Genomic DNA, 26,498 nt, shown 5'->3' with positions numbered 1-26,498 from the left:
CAGCAGGGAGAAGAAATTTGAGGCCACAAGAGCCTCTGCAGGATTTCATTTTTGTACTTCAAAAAGGTTAACTGACTTAATTACAAATCTCACCAAAGTTTATGAAAGTAACCAATTCTCGTAACTTCTATTAGTAATCCATTTGTATAGTAATAATATAATAAAGTGATTTACTCTAAATTTCTGTAAATTTTTATTGATAATTATATAACCTTACTTTCATATAATAAGCATATTTAGTAGAAATACTATTCTTGATGGGTTAAGAAAAATATATATCACAAATATATCTTGTTTCTAAACAGGATATCAGGTTCTTTTCCCAATTCATGAATTTTTAGAGACCATCTTGGAAAAAAGCCATTGTCACTGTGTCATGGACTTAGGTTAGTTAACTTTTAGTAGTTATAAAATGGGCACTTTGTGACCCACTGGCAAAATGAAACAGAAGAAAAATGACATTGGCACTTTAATACATGCAAATTTTGCCAGTTTAGTAATTGTCATTTTAATTGTAGAAGTTTATTTTGGGCAGTTGTAAAAACGTGCTAAACACCAGGAACTACCGAAGAAACACTCAAGTCTACTTTTACATGCTGCGCAGATCTGATGGCAACTGGAGGGCTGGGTTCAATCTGAAGTAAGGTGGCCCAGGCCCTTTTCTTATTTTTCTAACTTTCGCAAAAGTGGAAGTTTCTTCACATTCACCAAGCAGCGCATTACAGAGTGAGGTCTCTCTGTAGGGATGCGTAGTTCTAGTCTGTAAAGACGGTGAATGAAGTGGGTTGGCCAAGTAAATCATAATTTGCTTGAATTATTATTAGTCTGGCTAGGAAGGTATGCTTTCAAATGAAAAGATTGTAAATACCTGTGGTACCCACATCCATCTCAATATGACATTGAGTCAGAAATGCATTAGGGAGTTCATTAGACCGATACAATATAATACGACTTCTCATTTAACTTCTGTCACTTTGGCACTGAGCTTTGAACTTGTGCTCAGAAGGTGGACCTAATGTTGCCTACCACTTAGTTAGCTCACAGTTACTACATAGGAAAGGCATCTCCAGGCCTGGCATTCTCACCTCCAGAGGGGTGTATGAGGTAAAACCAGAGGAGGTGGAAAGTCATATTGATAGACATATTTGGTCAAAGGAGAGAAAATTACACCAAAGAGCACAAAGTTAAGCCACAAAGGAAACTTAGATAAGACGTTACTATTTAGATAAAGAATTTAACTCATGTGCCTACTTTCAAATATTCTAACTGTAACTGAAATGTATTAGAATTATGATTTTCAATTGTTTTTCAATCGTGAAACCAAATGAAAGCTTTCACAGAAGCCCACTGGGTAAACAAAACAAAAGCAGTCAAAACTGACATAATGAAACAATGTTTTATTCGGTACACTGATCATTGCCAAGTATTGCTGTGATAAGCATTTGAAAATACAATTCAGCTAAACAGGTAGTAATCATTTCTAACACAAAAATCTTAATTTTTTGTATGTTTTAAATGAATGAAGAGCCAAAGGTTTTGACAAGCAAGGTCCTTCCTTAGAGACTTCAAATTGTTTTCCTTTCAATCTTAGGAGATAGTAAGCTAAAAGTAAATAGAAACTGAACATATACACTGCATTTCTTATTCTTTATCTCCCTTGCCCTAAAAGAAAGGAAAATAATAAGGAACATAACTGCAAATTATGGTTAAAATAGCAATGAAAAAATTCTAGTTCTTGGTCAATAAACAAACACACAAACCCTCATCTAAAGCAATCTAAATAAATAAAACATTTATTACATACATCATAAGCTCCAGCCTTGATCTGCTGATAGAGTCGGTGTTGGTCTTCATCCCAGAAGGGTGGGTATCCAACCAGCAGAATGTAGAGAATGACTCCTGGAGGGAATGAGCATATTAGCATAATGTTAAGTCACAGAGACAACACTGGGTGCAATGTGGCAGGTCCACAAGGATAAGCTGCACCAGTTCAGACAGAGAGAAGTGGATGGTTGGTGAACTCGAGAGACATGTTCTGATCTCCTATGAAGTGCTCTGTGGGGGATGAATCCTGTTCCTCCTATGCCCGAGTGCTCTGACGATGCGCCAGTCCAACACACGCACCTCGGGATTCCAAAGATGCCGCGCACCTGTGCTGTGGATGACACATCTGGCCCCCCTGAACTCTGCCTCTGCATCTGTCTAGATACCATGTGATCTGAATCACTTTGTAGGCTGACATTTCAAAACATAACCAGTTCTTATTGACTGCCTTAGTCATTCTGCTGCTAATTAGGACATTTTGTGGAGCGATGGCGCCCTGGTTATAAATTCATGCTCTAAATAGCCAGAGTCCCTGGGAGTGAGAATCGCACACAAGGAGATGAAAATCCTTTTCTCTTTAATGATCCTAGTCTTCAAAAACAGAGTTTTTCAATAAAACAGCTAAAAGTGTGGTACTACAGAAGAGGATATGTTACACCAAGAGGGAAAAGGACAAGGAGGATGAAATTGTATAGAAAATTCGAAGAATTAAATGCTCAGCTTAAATACAACTTCATGTCATTTTTTATCAATGTGTGATTACTCACCAATTAATTTAACCAATATATAATTTAAGCTAAAAAAAGTTTTTTTTTTTTTGGTTGTGATGATGGTTCTGTAACTGTAAATGTAATGAAATTTTGAGTAATTAAAAAATAAATAAATTAAAAAAAAAAGTTTTGGCCTTCACTGTCTTTTTGTCTTTTGTTGTTGTTGTTGCTATTTCTTGGGCCGCTCCCTCGGCATTATTGTTGTTGTTGTTGTTGTTGCCATTTCTTGGGCCGCTCCCGCGGCATATGGAGGTTCCCAGGCTAGGGGTCCAATCGGAGCTGTAGCCACCGGCCTACGCCAGAGCCACAGCAACGCAGGATCCGAGCTGCGTCTGCAACCTACACCACAGCTCACGGCAACGCCGGATCATTAACCCACTGAGCAAGGGCAGGGACCGAACCCGCAACCTCATGGTTCCTTTCACTGTCTTTTAACTTGCCCTGAAATCATACCTGGGGTCTAAATGTTTCCTGGAATTGTCTTCTTTATCATGACATGTCCCTTGCTCCACTTTTGAAATACTTTATAAACACTGTTTAAGGCCATTAGTTTCTTTTCTAGCCCATTGTCCTGGAGGAAGGTCTGCCATTTCTCCAATGGTTCCTGCTTGCTTTTCTTTTTTCTTTTTTTCCCCAATTTTATTGACATATGCCAAGAGTCCATGGGCAGCACAAACGTATGAACAGGAAAAAAAAATCACATGTACAATAATTCTTTAAAAAGTGAAGGTTAATTTTGGGAGATATCAGTTCCCCTTCACCTCCCCCTTAGACTTCCAGTTTCCATTACGGTTAAGCCTCTACTAACCTAGCATTAAAAGAAAAAAAAAAAAAAGAGGAATACAGGAATATTTACCAAAAAATAAAGGAAAAAGAAAAACAGCATTCAGGAAAGAGAAATGTTTTCCCGCTCAGATGGGACTCTTCATAGGCATCTAATGAGGAGGTGTGCTGAGGGGTGGAGAAACACAAACTTCAGGGTGTAAAGGTACAGTGCATTTGGGTTTTTCATCTGGTAATGGCTCAGGAAGCCCAGAGTCTCTAGGGCATCACTCTGCCTGCTTTTCTTTTGCTGAGTCCCCTTACCTGGAGAAGCCTGGAAGAGGCGTGTAAGGCAGGTGAAATGTTGCTTGGCATGCTTTAGTCCCCTTTTTTTCCCTCGCCAAAGCCGGTCTGTCTCTTTACCTTTACTTTGTTAAGGACATCTAGCCCTGCTCCTGTCCATCAGTCCTGACATCTTTATGTGACAGACACTGTTGCAGCTCATATGGCTTTGAACAAGGACTGCCCTCGACTTTTCTAACCTGCTTCCGGAAGACCCAGTTCAAAAGCCGATCATTACCAGAATGAGGCATTTTAAACAATATTCTTACATAAAAACCCAATGAGGCTTTTAAATCAAGATGGAAAGTAACTTTATCACAGTGGAGTTTAAAAAAAAAGGACAATGCAGAAAATCACAATATTGGTACTTTACCTTCACAATATAAAAATATTTTTTCCATCTTTCACTAATAGACAGTGTGCATTCATTTAAATTTCTTTTCTTTTCTTTTTTTTTTTTTTTTTACCATCTGATGTAACAGATGCATCTAATGGTAATAACGATGATGATTCGTGTGTCTGTGTTCCCAGGATGCAAGTAGAAAAGAGAATGTACCAAAGTAGTTTTAACCCTCAGCTATGGTTTACGGGATGAGGAAGAAAATCAGCTCTGTAATGAAAATAGTCTACATTAATTTTGATGAGATATTTTTCTAGTAGACATCTGGAGTTCAGCTGTTATAAAATTTTCAAACAGACTCACAACCGTGCCATCTAGCATTCTGACCTAGTCCTGGCCTGCTTCTGAGGCTCTGTTCTTGTGTGTTACTGGTTGACACTTGGTGGCAGCTCTCTGGAAGGAAAAGCTCAAGCAGCATTCCCCAAGAATTAGCAGCCACTATGTATATTAATGCTCATGCTTTAATTGTCTGATTGAGGGGTTTTCACATACAAAAAAATGTACTTTTAATAAAATAATAGTTTAAATACAGTAGATTTAAAAATACTTTCAGGTCAGAAGATTTAAAGAAAAAAGCTTCAAGACACTACTGTGCAGACCGATGTGAAATTGTCAATGCCTATTTATTTATTTTTCTTTTTTTCTTTTTTATGGCTGCATCTGCGGCATATGGAAGTTCCTAGGCTAGGGGCTGAATTGGAGCTGGAGCTGCTGGCCTACACTACAGCTACAGCAATGCAGGATCTGAGATGCATCTGCGACCTACAGCAGAGCTCAGGACAATGCCAGATCCTTAATCCACTTAGCGAGGCCAGGGATCAAACCTGCATCCTCATGGATACAAGTTGACTCGTTTCCGCCGAGCCATGACGGGAATTCCCCATTTATTATTTTTTAAAGCCAAGAAAGAAGTTCAGTTAAAAACCAGTGATTTGGAGTTCCCGTCGTGGAGCAGTGGTTAACAAATCCGACTAGGAACCACGAGGTTGCGGGTTCGATCCCTGCCCTTGCTCAGTGGGTTAATGATCTGGCGTTGCTGTGAGCTGTGGTGTAGGTCACAGATGTGTCTCGGATCCTGCATTGCTGTGGCTCTGGCTTAGGCTGGGGGCTACAGCTCCGATTCGACCCCTAGCCTGGGAACCTCCGCATGCCGTGGGAGCGGCCCAAGGAAATAGCAAAAAGACAAAAAAAAAAAAAAAAAAGAAAAAAACCCAGTGATTTAGTGACATCTATATGCAACATTTGCTCATCTCATTAGGGAATTATGGAAATAGTGATACATGCAGGAAAACTATCAAATCAATTTACTGTTGTTAATGGCATAGTACAGGGCTATGTTCTTCCATCATTAATGTCTATCATTTACTTTTTAATAATGGACTAGCAGCTTTCAAAGCCCAGGTACAGGCAGATTATATTCTGTGTGAGATCACAAAGCATTCAAATGCCAATGGTGGTAGGTATTTGAAATTTCCTGTGTACAGATTATTGCACGTTTCTAATAAAAATAATGCACTGACTTCAGCCATTATGCCAATGCTGTGCTTAACTCTGTTTGGTGTCAACTGCCCAAAGACAGCTGCAATGACTGCTCATAGTTTAATTCACAGAGAAGATTACCTGCCATTTTGCTAAATGGCTTATTATGCACTTCTTTTGTTATCTGGGTTATGTGATTTCTTTCTACACTATCCAATGTCTAGCTTTGCAAAGGAGTAGTTATTCGGTTGGCAAGAGATAGTGCTGATGGATGGTTCTAAAATAGTTTCTCTTAAGATATAGCATTGCCTTGGAGTTCTCATAGTGGCTCAGTGGTTAATACAAATCTGACTAGGAACCATGAGGTTGCGGGTTCAATCCCTGGCCTTGCTCAGTGGGTTAAGGATCCGGTGTTGCTGTGAGCTGTGGTGTAGGTCACACACTCAGCTTGGATCCCACGTTGCTGTGGCTGTGGTGTAGGCTGGCGGCTACAGCTCCGATTTGACCCCTAGCCTGGGAACCTCCATATGTCGCGGGAGCAGCCCGAGAAAAATGGCAAAAAGACAAAAAAAAAAAAAAAGATATAGTATTGCCTAAAAGTAGTCAAATAATGTGTGTGTTACCATGGTGGTTATTACAATGGGGATGAAGAAAGGGGCACCATATTATAAATAAAGTGAATATAATTTAATTGACATATAATAAAGTGGTTAAACAATATTCCAAACCCATAGCACTGATCCAGAAATGGAACAAAAGGCAGAAGAAAACTCCATTATGATGTTCCTGGTATGGACAGGAGGAGGTCCTTTCCCCCAAACTTGTAATGTGAGAATACCTAAGACATTACTGTGGCTAGCTGTGTGTTCCCAAGTGTATTTCTAGTCTTGCAATGAAAAGATGCCACAATCTCTAAGAAAATGGGACCTGGTAGCAAATACATGCTCTAACGTTAGGGCAAGGCTTGTCACAAAGGGATCTGGCTGTTTGTAAAAAACTGTATGAAGAAAAGGTAAAGACAGAACTGAGGAAGAAGGAAGGTGGCTCTGCTCATGGCAAAGCCAGCTGAAATCTGTGAGATGCCCTGTGCCTCTAGGTTCTTAGAGTCATTCATGAGATCTGTGTGTGCCTGCCTGTACATTTATATTTGCATGTACCCTGCAGTATCTAATATTTATTTACATTGTTTTAAGAATGGTATATAGCTCAGACAAGGAGGGAAACCACTCTGTACCTATCTTTTTTTCCCCCTTTCAGCCAAGTAAGTTTAGAGTTCCTACCCTAGAAATTATCTCACATTGCACATAAGATCCCATTATTACAAGATAATGCCATTGATTTCAAAGGTTAGCTATAAAAACTGCATTATGCAAATGCACTCAAACAGGAAATCCATATGTCGCAGGAGCAGCCCGAGAAAAATGGCAAAAAGACAAAAAAAAAAAAAGGTACTAAAATTTACCCAAGTAATATAGAAGTTGAGCATCGTGTGTTTGGTGAGCTTAAGACAGTGAGTTTAAACTCTGTGAATATGCCATAGTTATTAAAAATGCAACTGCTCCCTCTGAGCTCAGAGCACTAAAGCAGAGGGCCCATGAACGAGCTTCACATTTCTATTTATATACGTTTCAGCCCTGCTCTGCTTCGCAGCCAGGAAAGAACACCTAGTACAAAATATCAGTGTTTTTTGTTTTTTTTTTTTTGTCTTTTGTTGTTGTTGTTGCTATTTCTTGGGCCGCTCCCGCGGCATATGAAGGTTCCCAGGCTAGGGGCTGAATCGGAGCTGTAGCCACCAGCCTAAGCCAGAGCCACAGCAATGCAGGATCCGAGCCGCGTCTGCAACCTACACCACAGCTCACGGCAACGCCGGATCCATAACCCATTGAGCAAGGGCAGGGACCGAACCCGCAACCTCATGGTTCCTAGTCGGATTCGTTAACCACTGCGCCACGACGGGAACTCCCAGTGTTTTGTTTTGTTTTCTTTTTAGAGGACCTGATATTCTTCAATACCAATAACATGGATCCATTGTAAAAAGTGTTTTGAATGCAAGAACCCAAATAAGTGATTTCAATTATTTAAATGAACGAGATATGATTCAGGAGCTGTGAAATTGGTCCACAATAACAACTTTTGTAAAATAAAAGGCAAGCGAGAAAAGAATTTAAAAGCGAACAAGGAAAGCAGAGAGAGTGTTTGGTATTCAGGTGAAGGCATTATAATGTGCAGCTGATGATCAGAATAAAAATTCTGAGTTGTCTATTAAAATGTGTTCAGTCTCTCTCATAAGGCTACATATCATTTATCTAGAAACTTCATTTATAAGTTAACACTTTCTAATAATAACAGTAAGTAATAACACATTTATTCGAAAATCCTCGCGGCAGTTTTACGAGGCAAGTACTGTTATTACCTCCCTTTTATAAGAGGAAGCTGAGATACTGAGACTTGCCCTGGTTCTGACCCGTCTACACCATACTCTCTTGGGTCAGGTCCAAGGGCTAGACTTTGGCTACACCCTGTCCACTGTACCCTCCATAAAATCCACCTGCCTCTGCCCGTCTCCCAGGGCATTCTGCTCCTTTTTAAATTCATCACCAAAAACACATCTGTGATGGGGGCTGATTCACTGCAAGGGAAATATTTGAGGTATCTGCCATTAACATTTAGATTGGAACGGGACATTGTGTGGTAATGCTCTAACCCAAAGGCATTTTAGAGCTCCTGCTTTGGAAATACTCTCAGGGAGGCAGAAGGAAGACGGAGCTTGGGGCACATCTAAGACTGTACCCTTTAATTAAGGAACAATTCCAATTTTTTCAAATAATAATAGCTGTTTGCATTTTACATTACTTTAGAAACAATCAAATGTCCTCATTTAATGCATACCCTATTTGACCCTCATACAATTCTGTGAGGGTAAAATATTTCCATTTTACAGGTAAAGAAGCCGACTGGGAGGTATGAAGGAGATGGGGTGCATAGGTGCAAAGCAAAGACTTGAATCCAGGAGCTGTGGCTCCAAATACTGTGCCCTTCTCATAACTGCCTTCCAGGGCATGGAGGTAATTCTAAAAGCCCAAGACACACCCGGTTTAAGATCAAACACCAAGTTATTGATGCTAATGATACAGTATCAGGAACCTAGAGGATTAGCTCCTGTCAATAACCCCAATAGAATAATGTTTCAGAAGACACTAAAATATTCCTTTTATTTCAGTCTCTCACCTATTTCAAGTATGTGTGGACATCTAGAAATTCTGTAACAAAAACTAGTGGAACTCCCCTTCATTCTATATCTTTGAGCTTGCACAAGGTATTTTTTTTTTTTGGCCACACTCGTGGCACGTGGAAGTTCCAGGGCCAGAGATGCAGCCCTCACCACAGTAGCAACCTGTGCCACAGCAGTGACAACACTGTATCCTTAACTGCTAAGCCACTAGGGAAACTCACAGGGTACTTCATGATTAGCATTAGTTGTTAAAGGCCTAAATCAAAGCTCAGTCCCCGCAGGACAGTCGATTTCATTCTTTTCCAAGATCCTCTCTTTCCCTGCTACTCCCTGCTGAGCACCTCGTGGTACAAACATGACATCTGTGGTAAGGGCTGCCTGGAGGAGGTGAGAGAATAAACACACGACCTCTGATGGCCCTGCTCTCAAAGTGCCTCCCAAGACCATGAGTATCAGCATCACTTGGGAACTTGTTAAGTTAAAAAAGCAAATGCTCGGGGCCCCAGACCTACCGAATCAGAAATAGAAATCTGCTTTAACTGGTCCCCCAGTGGATTGTGTGTGTAAGCTTAAGTCTGAGAATGAGAACCCTTAAGTTGACTGCTAGAGAGAATCAACCTCAAATTTAAAAGCTACTATTTTTTGTATTGGGCTTCCGGTTTTGAAAGTGCTTCGGGAACATAAAGTCAGCTCGTTTTCTCTAAATAAATAAATAAATAAATAAATATTCTATTTTTAATTATAACAATTCTGTGTACTGCAAAATTTGCATGAAAAGGATTCCTTACCACATGCCCACATGTCCACTGGCTTTCCATAAGGATCTTTACGTAAAACTTCCGGAGAAAGATAGCCAGGTGTGCCAGCAAAACCTAGGCAAAACAGACGTTAATGAATCAAAACCAAGTTGACAAAACCAGTATGAAATGGCAAACTCAGGAAGAAAATTTCTTAGGGATTTTTTTTTAATCTGTTAAATGTTAATCTGTTTGTCAAGATAGAACAAGGCTCTCAGAGGACTCAGATAATATGGATGAGTTTCTCTCCATATCAGTGTCAACACTAATCTCTCCTGCTTTGTAGCCTATTAGAAAAAACACATCAGAGTTCATATCGTGGCTCAGCGGTAACAAACCTGACTAGCATCCATGAGGATGCAGGTTTGATCCCTGGCCCCGCTCAGTGGGTTAAAGGATCCTGCTTTGTCATGAGCAGACAAAGGTCCCAGACAAAGTTCGGATCTGGTGTTGCCGTGGCTATGGCCCCTAGCCTGGGCACTTCCATGTGCCATACCTGCGACCCTAAAAAGCAAAAAAAGAGAAGTTTCCATTGTGGTGCAGCAGAAATGAGTCCAAGTGTTCATGAGGATGCAGGTTCGATCCCTAGCCTCACATAGTAGGGTCAGGATCCTGCATTGCCATGAGCTGTGGTGTAGGTCACAGACACAGCTCAGATCCAGCATTGCTGTGGCTGTAGGCTGGCGGCTACAGCTCCAACTTGACCCCTAGTCTGGGAATTTCCATATGCCATGAGTGCAGCCCTAAAAAAGATTAAAAAAAAAATAAAATAAATAAAGAGCAAACAAGAAAAAAGAAAGGAAAAAACGCATCTTTTTTTTTTCCAGATATGAAAGTCAATCTCCTGTGCTGCAGAGTTGGTGTGTACACTTCAGGCCACTTGGTTAGCAGTTATGATTCTTACTTATGTGGGAGTTAAAACTAAACCTGTGAAAAAGATGAGAACATTCTCACCTACACCTGAAAAGAAATTAGGAGAAAACTGAAGATGAGGTTAGAACCTTGCAAAAGATGATAATCCTGATGGTGCCTACGTAACTTTATTGTAAGCATTATTCACCCATAAAATGGAAGGACCCCAAACAGATCCTAGGGACAAATTTAAAGCATATTTTCAGTAAATATTTTTGAGAGAGGCCCAGTGCCTCTCATGGCCATGCCTGCTATAGGGGATGGGGGAAGGGGCTGAGAGTAACTTCAGAACTCACTAGGAGAAGAAATGAGCTCAAAATCTATCAAAGAGCTCACTGTGGACTAATAAATAAATAATCAGTGTGCACTTAGAACAGGCAACTAAAGAGGAGGCCCAGGAATATTCAGATGAATCATTACTGAACAAATATCACGTAGACTTTTAACTTAAGAGATGTGGTATGAGGAACTAGATGGCAACAGAAAGCTTCCTCTTACATAAATCAGTGTAGAATCCAACAAGGTTCACTCAGATGACAACTTACGGCTCGAATCTAGAGTAAAATATTTCTCATTTCCGAAAATAATGGTTTTCAAATAAAAATATTTACTTTTAACAATATCAAAACAAACCATTCCTATTTGGAAGTTTTCTGTAAAGGCACACAAAAAACTGGAAAATGATCCTTAAGTGGATATGTAATCAGGAAGTCGTCTGACTACACATCACTGAGGAAGCACATTATGTATTTACTGGGATGCAAAGTGCCCGAGAAAGAAGCTCTCCCCCCATTTCCATGACGCATTCGCACTTAAAAACAAGCATCCATATGATAGCACGGTTATTTCTTTGAACAAAGTTATACTAGAGAATGAGGCAAAGAATTCTGGATTTCACTACCCTGCCCCCGCCCTCACTTTCATTACTCCTCCTCTCTTTTGTTTTAAAGGAGGACAGGTTGTACAAAGAGAAGGGACTTTAAGAAAAGACCTGTATGTTGTAGTTTAAACTTTACGTGAACCACAGTCCATCCATCTCTGTCTCAAACTTGACCGGACTGTCTGCCCAGTAGTTAGGAGGTGAAAAGAATTACTGGGCAACAATGGCAGGTCCCCTGCCTAGAGTTCAGGGATTACCTGAAGGAGCGACGGGGAGTCTGCTGAAGCGCAGGCAGGGAAGGCACAACAGTTTGAGAGAGGCCCAGTGCCTCTCATGGCCATGCCTGCTCCCTCACTCCAACCACTCCTCTTCGACAAAGGGAATCCAATGAGAAACACATGCCCAAGGCCAGATTAAAGACTGAGGTCCTAGCCGGTAGTTCCACACCGTTGTCCAGCCCATGTGATTTCTTTCTACTTCTGACACTTTACCTAAAACTCTCTTTAAGGTCTCTTGAAAATAAACTTCTCACTCTCACCCTTGATCATACTTTTTTTGTCCCTTGGACTTTTACTTTTCCCCCCCTACCTTTTCTCTAACAGAAAGTGGCCCTAAATTATTTCCATGTTAGAGATCTCTTTAGCTAACTACAGTTCTTAGTGGTCCTGTCTTCCTCTGAATTTTGGCTACCCTTTCCTATACCATCTGCACCCTGTTGTCTAGAATTGTTAGACTTTAATGTATGTCTTAAATAACTTAGTAGAACACACGGCCTGGAGCAGCAAATATTGATGCGATTTCATCTTGGTAGAAAAGATAGGGAAGTAAATCACTACCTAAGAAATGAAAAGATATTTTTTTTTCTTTTTAGGGCTGCTCCTGTGGCCTATGGACATTCCCAGGCCAGGGGTTGAAACAGAGCTGCAGCTGCTGGCCTACACCACAGCCATATCCCAGCTGCCAGATCCCAGCTGCATCTGTGACCTATGCTGTAGCTTGCAGCAACACTGGATCCTTAACTCACTGAGTGAGGCCAGGGATTGGACCTGCCTCCTCATAGGTCCTAGGTCAGATTCTTTACCCTCTAAGCCACAAGAGGAACTGAAAAGATAATATTAAATGTAAGTTAAATACAATCCTCTTCTGGAGACTAACATGCTAGGAGAACACCGTGCCCTCATTCTCATTTAGCACAACTATCCCTTGAACAGTGAGTGGGGGTCCTTATTCCCAAGAATATTGAAGCCTGCATCTAAGTGCACGTTCCAAGGATGCACTTACTCTATGACATGAATACAGGTACTGTATGAATACTTAAAGGTAAAATAAATAAGGTCTTCTTCAGCAGGAGATTAAGCTCCTAGGAATCTAGTTTATTATCATATATGCTATCAACAGGGAATTTAATGAGAACTTGCCTTCTTTAGAGATAGCATGTGTTTTTTACTCTGAAAAACCAGTAGGAATACCAGAACAGATCAAAGAGAAGAGAGAATTACTTACTGTTGGGAATGTATCCATTGGAACATACTGCCATTAAAAAGAACTTTAATATTTAAAATAAGACATAACAGCAACCCAGTAAAAGAATTCTTCCATGAAATAAGATCATGGTAGTTAGCCCATTTTTTTTTTTTTTTCCCTCTAGCAGCAACAAAAAAATAGAAACATATTGCAAACAGCATTTCCAGTCCCACAGGAGAAACAGGTTATTCTCTTTGATGAATTTTCTAGCCTTTCTAACAAGTGTAATGACAACAGGATGTTACTTCTAGCCTTTTTGGCTAGTATTCAAATAGATCAGAGCTGGAAAGACAGAAGTAACATGGGAAAAATAAACATTTGAACTTGAAAGTGGGGGAAAAATAAATAGCTTCTATAATGACTCGTATGGTTTTATTTTTCTCATTTGTAATAGCCTCTTGTATTTACTAAAATAAAATTATGCAAAAGCCTGAAACTCTGGCATTATACATAATGTATAAATAGTTCTGTTCTTTTCTTATCATAATAAAAAGGTTCCCTCCTCAACACTTACTTAAAGGATAAAATTGACTACATGAGACTATGATGACAGGTAATATTGAATAAATATCAAAACTAGTCATTCATACTAAAATACGCCTTTACTCCTAAAACTTAAAATATAGCAGGCAATACTCCCCAAAGAAATGTAGTACAGACAACACATACCCACTTTTCCTTCACTTAGGAAACCATGAGGATTCACTTGAACTTGAGCAGAATAACCCCCCCCCCAAAAAAAACTTTAAAAAAAGCTAAAGGAAAAAAAGTATTCTTTAAGCTTAAAGACTATGTTTATACACTTTTGAAACGCTGCACTTTCTTAGAACTTAAAATGTACTTCTTTTTTTTTTTTTTTTTTTTTTTTTGTCTTTGTTGTTGTTGTTGCTATTTCTTGGGCCGCTCCCACGGCATATGGAGGTTCCCAGGCTAGGGGTTGAATCAGAGCTGTAGCCATCGGCCTACGCCAGAGCCACAGCAACGCAGGATCCGAGCCGCGTCTGCAACCTACACCACAGCTCACGGCAACGCCGGATCGTTAACCCACTGAGCAAGGGCAGGGACCGAACCCGCAACCTCATGGTTCCTAGTCGGATTCGTTAACCACTGCGCCACGACGGGAACTCCAAAATGTACTTCTTAAAAGTCATTATCCTCATAGGTGCTTTAGCAAGAACTTAACTGATGTCAGTATCCTGAAGAAAAAAAATGGAAATTTTACTTTACATCTGTCATTGTTTCTACAGGACTAGTCTGCTTTGAGACATGAATAATCACAATTTGAAAAATCTGGGTACTTTGATCTGGATTCTTTTGCTTTCACTAGCCTGATACTTGGTCATTCACTCAATAACCTTCCCTATGTAGGCAGAATACTGTGAGTGTTTCACTCCAAGACGGTTTTGACAACTTACTCAACAGCTTTCAAAGCCCAGACATATTCCAAGGGACTACTTCACTTAAGTCTAATAGCCCCATGAAAGTGTGTTTGTTTATTATCTCCATCAACAAGGAGGACACTGACCTCACAAAGTGACTTGCCCATTGTCACACAGCTATTAAGAATCAGAGTCAGGACATAAGCTCAAGCATTTTAATTCAAAAAGCAGAAACTTTTCATTATACACAGTCCCTCAAACAGCTTGTGATCTGACAGAAGAGGTCATACATAGAACCCCGGACAGGCAAGTTTTCAGGAGCCCAAGGCCAGGACTCCTGTAAGCATCATCCAAGGTGCTGATGATAAATTTGAGCTTCAGCTCTGATAATAAGGCTCTGTCTTATTCCTGCTATCCAATCAGCATTGTGTACACGGTTCTGGCAATTATATCCCTGAGCCCAAGTCCCTCTTTTGGTATCTCATGAAGTAGGATCCTGCTTTGCTTTAGTCAGGACTAGAGTTGTCTTCGAACCCAACTTCTGGGACTCTGGTTTCCCCTAAACAGATACCCTGAGAGTTCAGGGTTCCTGTTTTTTCTGCATGGCACCTGGAATTTGCTCCTACATACTCCTTAGTTCAAGCTGTCTTCATGCATAATTTGAACTACTGCATTAGCTTAACTGGTTCCTTGCCTTAGGGCCACCCTAACGCCATCCTCCACATTGCTACCCAAATCATCACACAACATAAACCCAATTAGGTCCTTCTCTACTTAATTTTCAACAGATCTCTGAAACTTATGAGATAAATGCCAAAACCTTCAAGAGGGCATAAAATCCTTTCCTACCTCATTAACTACCACTCATCTGAGTATACTCTATACTTTAGCTATAATAAACTTCTGCTGTTCTTTGAATAGAAAAAAATCATTTCATGCCTCTGAGATTTTGCATTTGCGGATCTCTGTCTGGAATGCCTTTATCTCCCTGCCTCCCAGTGAATAAAATTCCCATTCAGCCCCTAGGAAGGCAGAAGCCTTACCCCAATTACTGAAACTTTTTCCAGAGGGAGAATTTCATAATCCCTCTTTTGTGCTCCAGAGCACCTCACATATGCCACAGCTACAGGTGCTCCACCACTGGGTGCTAAATACTTACTGATATGGAAGTACGAGCATCTTGAGGGGCAGGACCTCCTAATTAATTTATGTATCTTTAGTGATTTGCTCTGCCCATTTCTGTGATAGCTCCATCATTTCCTGTTGGACCCCAACTCCTTACTATACATTCTTTATCTGCGTCAACCATATTCTTTCCTAGGATGAAAAGATATCTCTGAATCTCAAATTTATAGAACTAATTCTAGGTCCTACCTTCTTTCAGTTTGAAATTAACAGGAACAAGCTCACTCATACCTCCAATTGTGACAAACCAAATGCTAAATTTGGAGGTGTTAAATTCACCTGGTGGGTAAGGAGAGCCTTAATGTAAAAGGCAGTATTAAACTTGAAAGGTATCACAGACAAGGATAACTGTCAGGCACTACTGAAACAAGAAAGGCAGCAGAAAATGAGGTCCTAAATTAGGCTGCCTTCAGAGGAGATGGACAAGGCTGCCCCACCAGCCACTCTCATTAACTAGCTGGGGCAGATCAGAGAGACACGGAGAATCCTGGGAGCTCTGTGTACATTTTACTACATGTGTATGTTTAGGGATCTGTAGAAGCATCTGCATATAACAAAAGAAGTAAGCATTTTTTGAACTCTCTATTTGCAATTGCTGTTCAGAGGAAAAGCAATTCACAGTGAAGGGCATTTTAAAAAAATTATCTAATCTCCATACATTGAAAGTCAGCAAAGTAAGACTGAGGCGTGGGGAGAGGTTATATTTTAAGACACTACATGCAAAATGGGTTAATCCTGGGAAACGGCAGAAAAAGAGGCGTAAGAAAATCAGTGGATCAGGAGTTCCCTTCATGGTTCAGTGGTTAACAGTGCTGACTAGGACCCATGAGGATGCAGGTTCGATCCGTGGCCTTGCTTAGTGGGTTAAGGCTCCACCATTGCCATGATCTGTGGTGTAGGTGGCAGATGCAGCTCATATCCCGCGTGGTTGTGGCTGTGGTGTAGGCCGGCAGCTGTAGCTGCCATTCGACCCCAAGCCTGGGAACTTCCATATGCTGCAAGTGTGGCCCCCAAAAGAAAAAAAAAAAAACAGTGGATGAAATAATTTATTTAGGCTAAATATCAAAACAATCCATAAGCTTGTTTAGAAATACTATATATTTGTTTAGAGTTAACCTCTTCCTTAATTGCAAGGAAACAAATTTCTTCAAGTAGAAATTTCAAAATTATCAAAACTGAGGAAAGAAACTGGCACTTTGGAGAAAGAGAAGATAGTATGAAACACACGCACACATAGAAATGTTACATATTATATACATCTCTTCCTGTATCTACTTCATAATATCTTTAAACTTAAATTTGCTGATCAAAAAATATGTAAAATATTTTGCAAGTATTTCCTGAGTAGCTACTATTTACGCAGAAGTTTTTAGCATCAAGTAAGGCTGTATGTGAACAATTTTCTCTCAAATAAAGTACTCTTTGAATATTGCAATTCTTCTATGAATTCTTAGTACAATATCCATTTTTTTATCTATCCTTTAAGAAAAAGTGTCTATGTGCTATTGCTCTCCTATTTCCCTTAAATTGTATATGCTTTAATGTCAGTCAAATTAGGTACTTATAAAAAAGTCCACTATCTTAAAATTGGTCAAGTTGTCAGAACGAACATTTCCGTTCTATTTTGGTTAGGAAGTAGAATGTGACTGGAGCTGGAAGAGTACATACAGCATGAAGGAGGGAGAGGCCCTACTCACCGAACCACGCCTGCTGGTCTCCTTGAACTTCTATGGCTAAGCCAAAGTCTGCCAGTTTCACAGCTGCTCCCTTGGATTTGCTAGCTAAAAGCAAATTCTCAGGCTTTATTTAGAAAGAAAAAAGAGAGACTGAAGTGAGAACCTATTTTAAGTGACTATTCAAAACTAACATTTTATAAGATTAGGGGAAAAAAAACAAAACAAAAAACTAAACCCAACAAAATAGTCATGCACTGTCCTCTCTCCCGGAGACTGTCATTCCTAAATCCCAGGGAAAATACGGTTAGAAAATGATTACAAATGATCATGTGTGCAGGTTTCAGACAGATGCAGAGGGTACTGGAGAGATACTGGGGTGAAGAGAGAATACACTTGGGGAAAGATCAAATGAATGGGAGCACCTGTCTTGACCTGCTCACATGCTTCCAAGGGCTGACTGAGGTCCAGACTTGGCCACGGACATTGGCTTAGAAGCCTAGCAGAGCACAGACATTTTCAGCAGAAGGAAACTTGGCAAAATGATAACAAGAGTTGGACCAATCTACAGACATTTGGCAAATGAAACTGTGCAAATTAAATCCTAGTTGACTTCAAGAGTTTGGACCCGAATGTAGCGATTTTGATTCCTCAATGTTTCCAAACAATTTCTGTACAACTTTTGGAGTCTTATTCTGAATTATGTATTAAAATTGCTGTCTTTAAGAATCTGTTTATTCTTAAAGGCAGAAAGAGTCTACTACTATTTGCCAAATGTTATAGTTGGCTTTTTTCTCTTTATAAGCCAGTTTTTTAAAACACAATTTTATGTCTTCGAAGTGTGATTCAAAGCATTACTTCTATATTTATCTTCAGTTCTCAGAATACTGTAAGAAAGACACATTTTTATTTTCTTGGGTAATTATTATTACTCAAGGACTGATAACTTAGTCTTGGAATTAGGCTGCGTTTACACCACTGTTTCCCAACCGGGGCATCAAGACACACTGGTACTTTGAAAATAAGCACCAAGGCAAAGTGTTGAATTTCCCTGGACCACCTCTGTGAATTTTAAAAAAATGAATGGAGAAGACGGTGGGAAAAGGAGGCTGATAATACATACCATGAACCTATCATCCTCAGGTATCTGGATGAATGTATGTCTGGATTGGTATGTACATATGAGAGAGTGGTTCAGTATCTTCTTATCTGGGGGTAAGACCCAGCAAATTTAGAGGTGTTCTCAGCCTGAGAAAAGCTGGGAAACAATGGACTCTGCAAGTGCCAAAAAGACTGTTTGAAAAATCTGAAAATCAGCCAAACTGGTTTTGTCCATGTGTGACAAACAGCTAATTTCAATTTTTTCATGAAATTGGCTTTTTATTCTTATGGAATTGGTTAATTCTGTTGGTTGTTTTGACCTTGTGTAAACACAGCCTAAACCAATATTTAATTTATTAATTAAGCCAGCCATGCAAATTAGCAAGGACTCATAACCAGAACTCAGAAGAAATTAGGTTAAATCTACAAGAACTAGAGTGTAGGCAAGTAAGTTTTAATCAAGTACCAGACTTCTTCAGGCTATTGCTGCTCACTGCCATCAGATTCATCACTGTTATGACAATTGGTAATTGTAAGGAAAATTTTGTGATTTTTTTTAGGGCTTATAGGGTTTTTACCTTAACACTAAATACAAAATAATTTTAATTTGGATGTTGGGGATGATGGGGTCTCAAGAATATGAAAGATCTTCATGCTGAAATAACTTGTAGTAAAACCTAACGTTCAAAATTACTTGGAACACTGTTTATCAGTAGGGTCTAGCCATGCTCTGTAATTAATATTTGACATTTTATTTTACAACTAAAATTTATGGTCCACTACATTCCTGTACCTTTTAATTTAATCAAGATGTGATTTCTAGCTATTAATTTATGGAATAAACAACTCGGAAAAAAACACATTAAATTGTAAGTGACTGTTTAGTTCTCTGTCTTCACATTCACAAAACATGGAGACTTCTGAGAGCTCTGCTAATACAGATCTGTCCTAATTTGTCATGCACAGACTTATTCAGGGCAAGAGTTCTAATTGCTTTATTTTTATTTATTATTTATTTTTTTTTAGGGCTGCACCCGCAGCATATGGAAGTTCCCAGGCTAGGGGTTGAATCAGAGCTACAGCTGCCGGCCTACACCACAGCTCACAGCAACGCTGGATCCTTAACCCACTGATCGAGGCCAGGGATCGAACCGCATCCTCATGGATCCTATTCAGCATCGCTAACCGCTGAGCCACAAAAGGAACTCCTCCAATCACTTTAGAAATCACAATCGTCTTAGGTCTTTTAAATCTCAAGCGGTATTTGAGTTTGTTGAGCAAATGCCAGGGTCAGTAGTGAATAAACTTACAAGACAATTTAACGTGCTGTTATTTTTATTGTAAATCAAAAAGTGTCTGGGCAGTGCTGTATGCATTATGCCCTTAAACGTGAAGTATCTACCAATTTACAAGAAAGGTAACACCTGAGCTTATCACGCATGGCCTCTGAGTGACTGGGGCAAATATTCATACCTAGAGATGACCTAGAAGACCTCTCTGTAGGGCCTTGTGAGTCATCCGGGAAATAATACATCCATCTGGATCGGTGTGTTCACCTTGTACCCATGAAGACTGTTCAGCTGCAGTTATGCACAGGAAAAGCCATGGCTATTTCAAGGTTACTGCACAGATTTAAAAACTAACAGCACTGAAATGGCTTCATGTTTCAGCCTATCTTTTAGGCAAACCTAAATTAGAGAATTAGGGAATGCAAACTGAAAACTTAGGATGATTGTTGACTTTACTAAAGGATTCTCTGCTTTCTAAAAATGTTTTGTCACAAATTACTTCTAATGGCCAGCTTCAAAGAAACATTGAAAAAACCACACAAATTTGATTTAAATACAGTTCTTTGGAATGTATTTTTTTCTGAAAGGATATGGGAGGCTTAATCACAAGAACTCCTAAAGCAGCATTTAAACCAGCACACCACACATTTATTCTGATTTTCTTTAATTACTACCCTTTCTATAACTTCCGACTTAAAAACACATACTCTAAAAGTTTGTTGGCAAGTAGGTTAGTTCAGATTATGAATGTCTACAGAAAATAAGATAAGTGGGGGTTTATATTTCACAAAAGCTGAATCTCTCACCTAATCAATGGCTACTTCTTTACAAAGCATCACCATGACACTCTACTATTCCACTACTTTGATTCCCTAAAACAAATGAGAAAAGTGAGATCAGAAACACAGGCCTCCGGCACAGCTTGGGTTGAGCCTGGGGGCACAGCACTATGAGAGAAATGGGCAACAGGAGGATCTAGAGAGAGGGTGAAGATCTGGATTTATGTCCTGGGCCTGACCGTTATGAACTATGTGGATTTGGGTGACTCAGACTCTTGAAGCTACGTGGCTCGTTCTTCATCTCTCAAATGAACATTTTTAATATACCTTTTAAGCTCACACCAGTATATACAGAATTGTAAAATCCCATTGTATTTTATCACAGGAGCTCATCTTCTGTAAGGGACGATCTATGCATTAGTGACCAGCTATTACACTCCCACGCAGCTGGCCCTTTCAATGTGCAGAATGCTGAATGTTTGTAATGAATGTTCATAACTTGAGAAATGTCTATATTTCTAAATTAAGTGCAATCTATTATGCTAATATTTATACATTGAGATTATCTCTAAATTCTTATAATGCATCACTCTTTAGGTTGGTTTTTAAATAGATTCTATTGACATTCTCACACACAGGTTCTTTCCCCGCCCCATTGCTTCCTAATGATGCAGGATTTTCCACGACATCTGGTCTTAGTGTCAACAACCATTTATAGCATATCAGCTGTAATGAGCAGCAACTGTTGGCAAGTTATGTTCTGTACTTCCATATGGATACAATGGCAACTTCTTTCATTGTGATTTGGGATTCTCTTGAAACTGTTCAAGTGTCTCAAAGTACCAAGGCAAGTTGCTGGAATCACTTTTAGACCTGAGAGAGACTGAGAGATAAAATAATTCCAAGTCCTCAGCTTCCAAGTGAGATAGGCAGGTTCAAAAAGATGAAGCAAGGACTTGAGGCTAGATTGCCTGATCCCTTCCTTTTAAAGATGTGATACTGAGGAAACTCCTCTGTGGGTATACAGATCATTTATTTTCAAAAGGTAGTATATTTTTAGATATCAGTAGATATTTTTAGAAAAATTTAAGGCAGGCAAAAATATTTACTACCCATATTCAAATAAAACAGGGAGAAAGTTATGAAAAAGACCTGACAAATTTTGCTTCTCAAGAATCTCAAAATCACATCATGAGAATTTCTAAACTAGTATGATTTCACTTAGGAACTGATCTGGCAAAGTGGTGATCATCTTTAACATTAGTCATATTAATAGCTTCAACATTCATATCACAGATTTATTTGTGCACATACATGATACCTATCTAACCAGTAAAACTTAAGACGTGGAATTTACATATGTAGTGAAATCATGTGTTTAACTCCTTTTAATGCTTTTCTCTTTATGAATATTATAAAACAGGTTATTAGTTTTATTATTCTACATTATTTGATTCTTACATTCCCTTGGATATCAGCTTTTAAGAAGTGAAATTTTCTTTTTAAATTTCTTTCCTTTATTGGATAGTCTCAATATCTCAATATGAAGTTAATCAGCAGTGCTTTGATGTGTTTTTAGTCACTTTTCATTTGCCAAAGAAGGTGTGAACAAAGCTCCTAGGAATAAACTAAATGAAATTTTGCATAGATTGAAGAGTTTGAGTATCAGGCTCCCTCATGCACTTATTGGAGGTTCTCCTGTGCACACGGTACAAGTGACTTTTTTTTTTTAATTTTCACATGGCATGGATGCTGGAATTTACTCATTTATTTACTTACTTACTTATTATCCTTTTAGGACTGCATCAGGGCATATGGAAGTGCCCAGGCTAGGGGTCAAATCGGAGCTGTAGCTACCGGCCTATACCACAGCCACAGCAATGCGAGATCCAAGCTGTGTCTGTGACCTACACCACAGCTCAGGGCCATGCAGGGTCCTTAACTCACTGGGTGAGGCCAGGGATCGAACCTGCATCCTCATGGATACCAGTTGGGTTTGTTACTGCTGAACCATGATGGGACCTCCCGGATGCTTGAATTTATATACTTAGCAGGGGGGTTTTTCACCTGATGCATGTGCTGTAAATTTGTGATGAGGCAGTACTATATCTATGCTCATGCATATATGAGTGAGTTCTTAAGAATCATTCTGTATCTCATTCCTGTTTCTTGATTTATTTCTACATTCTCAGCACACAGGATCAGGTAGATTGAACCAGAATGTAACCATAGCACCACCTCACCCATTAGTTACTGTCTTTCCGCAGCCTGACAAACACTAAGTGCCAATAAAGAAACACTAGAACGACAGCATCAGTTATGAAATCTGGCACATAGTTTGTTTCTGATATGCCTAGATAAGCATTATGTACAAGTGACATGTTCTTTAAACTTACTGCAAAAAGATGGTTCTGTGAAAAGTGGAACAATTGTGATTTTATCATTATTAAAAGTGTGGAATTCATTATTTGATATCTCTACTGCTCATGGTGACAAGGACTTAATGCTTGTGACATTCCCAGAAAATAACTTCCTTTTTTCCTGGTCAGACATTTGATTTGATTTTTTATGAAATAGTCTTAAAAATCCTATCAAATCTCCAGCATTACCATCTTCATTAAAACATCTATATCCAGCCACCCATCTGCTCATCTAATGATTTTTCCATTAAATAGTACTGTTCTTCAGGAGGTAGACTTTTAGAAAGACAGTGTTTTCCATGGAGGCAACTCATGGGCGTGGATTTGTTGCTAAAAGATTCAGCTGTACATATGAAGCCTCCTATCCAGATAGTTCACCAAGTAGTTTAGTAACCATTTTTAATAGACTGTGAACTGAAGAAATGTTACTACTTTGTGTGAAATAGTTATTTGAAAAAGCTGAGCTATATAACTGTCTTCTTTGACTTCTTTCTGACAACTGATTCACAGAAATTGTATTCTCAAGCCTCTTAAATGGGAGAACACTTCTGATTTGATATTCTTTTATTTCTTGTGACATCGAGAGTTGTCACTTGTTATTGCAACTGCTTTTCAAGCTAATATATTTCTGGATGCAGTGCTTGTCTGATGGTCTTCCTTTTTTCTGGGAGGAACAGCACCAACACATTTTCCACATATTTTCAAGTGTTATTTAATTCAATGGCCTGTATATTCCATATACAAAGGGTCTATTTTTCTTTTGCTCTATAACATATTCCCACAGCTAAGATGGGGCCTTAGTAGGTGCTTGAGAAATGCTTGATCAATGTTTCTTCTCTTTTGATACCTGAATTTTAAGTGATCAGTTCACAAATACACCACACCAAGTTACAGTAATCCACTCTTTATAAACAACCTATTTTTAAGCACTCCAGACTGACTGTGTTGAGATGTGACCTAAATTTAATGTGACAAATCCATTTCGTTCTTCTCCAGGTCTCATTTTCCAAAGGCTGTGGTCAATGCCACCTTACTGATATCCTAAGTAAGGTATTTTTACTTTTTACATCTACCTTTTGCCAAATTATGCTGCCCTGCTGCTCCACATCATATCTTAAATACACTTTAATTTTCATAAAAATTTTGCGTAGCTCTGAAAATCCATAAGTGGGGATTATTTTCATCTCTTGATTCACTCAATTTAGACCCACTTTCCCAAATATTACTGGTAAAATTATTTTTCCCATCATTGTTTGGTCTCTAAAAGGGTTTTCAATTCATTCATCTAACTGAATTGAGAAGTGGTAGCGATTAAGCTCGCAGACCCTGGAACCAACTGCTTGGGTACAAACCCTGTCTTATTAGCTGAGTGACCTTGGATAAGTACTTTTACCCAGGGTTGCTAAGTCTCCCCTTATGCAACATGGGGAGCGTCATAGTATCTTCCCCACAAAGCTGTTCTGAAGACTGAGATGATAATACAGTGCAGGGTATACAGTAACTGCTTGATACATGGCAGCCTTTGCCATTTTTATTATTAAAGGTTCGGCCTTAATTCAAACCCTCTCAAAGACTAGAGTCATATCCTCAACTATATAATTATGTCATCACTGCTAGCTCTCCCTAATACTGCCTGAATCTTTGTCAACTGGCCTGACAGTGATGCCCCTCAGACAAAGGCTGTGGTCCATGTACCTGCCGGATTCCCCCTGGTGCTGACTGAGGGGCTGCGGTTATGCCAACACCCCACCACCCTGAACTTTCTCCCGCTGTTGTTTCTGGGACATCTGCAACCTACTGCCTGTGCCTTAGCCTTGTCTCTAGGTCCTGATAACTTTCCATCTGGTGGATTCTACTGTCCACTAACCCTCAAGAGTGGCAGTTATTCAAATATTCAAGGACATATCTATATGCTAGCACTGTATCAAAGAGGATCTGCTTATCCTCTTTATTTTATTCAACATTAATTGACACAGCCAATTTTATTCAATGTTGTCTCATATTATAAATGTGCTTTTTTTTGAATGTCAATCATTCTCAAATGAAAGGACTGTGCTGCAAGTATTTACCAGGTAGAAAGTCCCATGGTGGGACAATACCTTAAATGGCTATTGTTCCAAGAGGGGTTTATAAACAAACTAGTTGCACAGGATCCATATGCTCACACGTGCCTATGATAATGACGGTGAATGTAATACCTCCTGTGTTTTTATCTCACTGAAATGGACAAATTAAACTGTGCATGGATTAACATATGAATCATGATATGGAAACAGAAATATATGGCCTAATAACAGTATGGGCAACATTTTGCTTAAAGCCTAGTAATAAATTTCAGCAGTTGATATTTTTCGTTTTAAAATATTGGTAAATATGCTATTATAAGTGGTGTACTTATCAGACTATGCACGGTGGCTATAAAAGACACCAAATGACACCAGCAACTGAGCACACGCAGGGTGTGCACAGGCTGCCTCTCATGCAGAGCTGGGCCTCTCTTGGTATAGTTACCACCTGGCTTATTGAAACAGGCAGGAGAACTAGACTCAACTCAAGTTTATCCAAGTCAGCAATTTGACAACAATTACAGAAATCATAACAAGCCCTATCAGAAGTTCATCTCTGTCCTCTCCTAAAATCTGAGAACAGAAAGCAAGAACGCTTTTCTGCCTTGGAAGAAATCTGATGGGGGATGCAGCAGGCTATTTCTTTTGATCGCAAGCCTCTCTGGAAATCACCTGCTTGAGTTTTTAATTAGCGACTTTAGCTCCTATGTCAGAAAATACATTTTTCGTCCCAGCCCACATCCTAGGCCCACTGCCGTCTCTGATTAAAGTTTCAGTCTTCAGAGGGCTCCGCTGAGTTTGGACACCTACAGAAGTATAGTATCATGACCTCACAAAATACATTTTAAAAGCCATGGAAAAGAATTCACATTTTTCATCCTTGGCTTTTCCAGTACACTTATAATTACAGAAATGGAGTAAGACATTTCAAATGATAAATCTTTATTAAATATGGTATCTGATAAATAGCATCAATAATGTGTATGTCTATATAACTTCACTTAAACAAGAGAGAAGCACTGTGAGTTCTGAGAAGTAACAAAACAGGGCACTATCTTTACATTGGCTAGTAAGAAATTTTTGAAGTGATTGCAAAATATATGGATTTTCAAAGGAACATATTATTTTTTCCCTTATCCTGATGGGTAAATTTGGTAAGTGTAAGCAGATGGACACAGTGCTATCTTGGTTCCCCAAAAGAACAAGCCATTAACCTACTTTTCCTTTAGACATTTAAAGCTCTCAGACTAAAGCTGAAATCAAAGGAAGATTCTAAAAACCTAAGGCAATGTTTTGCTTACAAATCACATCTTCAAGTAACTCGTTGTGAATCTTTATAGACATATTCTTCTGGAACATACTAAATGATTGGAAACTACAGATTTACAATTTACTACAACTAGAGAAGTCTGCCCATGAGAAACCAGTCTGTCTTCCCACTGAATACACTACAGTTTAAGACATTGTAAATTACCCTGTGCCACCTTTGTACTAGAGCCTTAATAGGCTGAGGTTTCAAATGAAGAATCACAACTACTTACTGCTCACATGTGCTATTTCTCCCATTTAAAAACTCCACTTTAAATTTCTAGGCCTTCACCAGTTCTCTGAAATTTCATAAGGAAAACCTGAATGCTGAGAGAACGAGTCAGAAAATTAATAAAAGAATAGTCTTCTCTGAAAT

General features: G+C 39.2%; 1 protein-coding gene across 50 annotated transcripts in view; it reads right to left on the bottom strand.

Moving 5' to 3' along the window:
* Nucleotides 1–26,498, bottom strand: part of CAMK2D (calcium/calmodulin dependent protein kinase II delta) — a 308,158-nt gene that overhangs the window by 56,329 nt on the left and 225,331 nt on the right. For all 50 annotated transcript variants that reach the window (XM_084971005.1, XM_084970995.1, XM_084971004.1 and 47 more), the window contains 3 exon segments: nucleotides 17,184–17,286; nucleotides 9,598–9,681; nucleotides 1,805–1,899 (listed from right to left, as the gene is read on the bottom strand). In XM_084971005.1, the coding sequence (XP_084827131.1) occupies nucleotides 1,805–1,899; nucleotides 9,598–9,681; nucleotides 17,184–17,286 (282 nt within the window).

The sequence above is a fragment of the Sus scrofa genome, chromosome 8 (assembly GCF_054392235.1).
Source record: "Sus scrofa isolate SSC_HxYL_T2T_F1_AM1 chromosome 8, Sscrofa_HxYL_maternal_Yorkshire_Landrace_v2.0, whole genome shotgun sequence".
In the NCBI taxonomy this organism is placed as follows: Eukaryota; Metazoa; Chordata; class Mammalia; order Artiodactyla; family Suidae; genus Sus; species Sus scrofa.
Note: the sequence above shows the minus strand (reverse complement) of the source record. Positions and strands in the feature narration are given on the sequence as shown.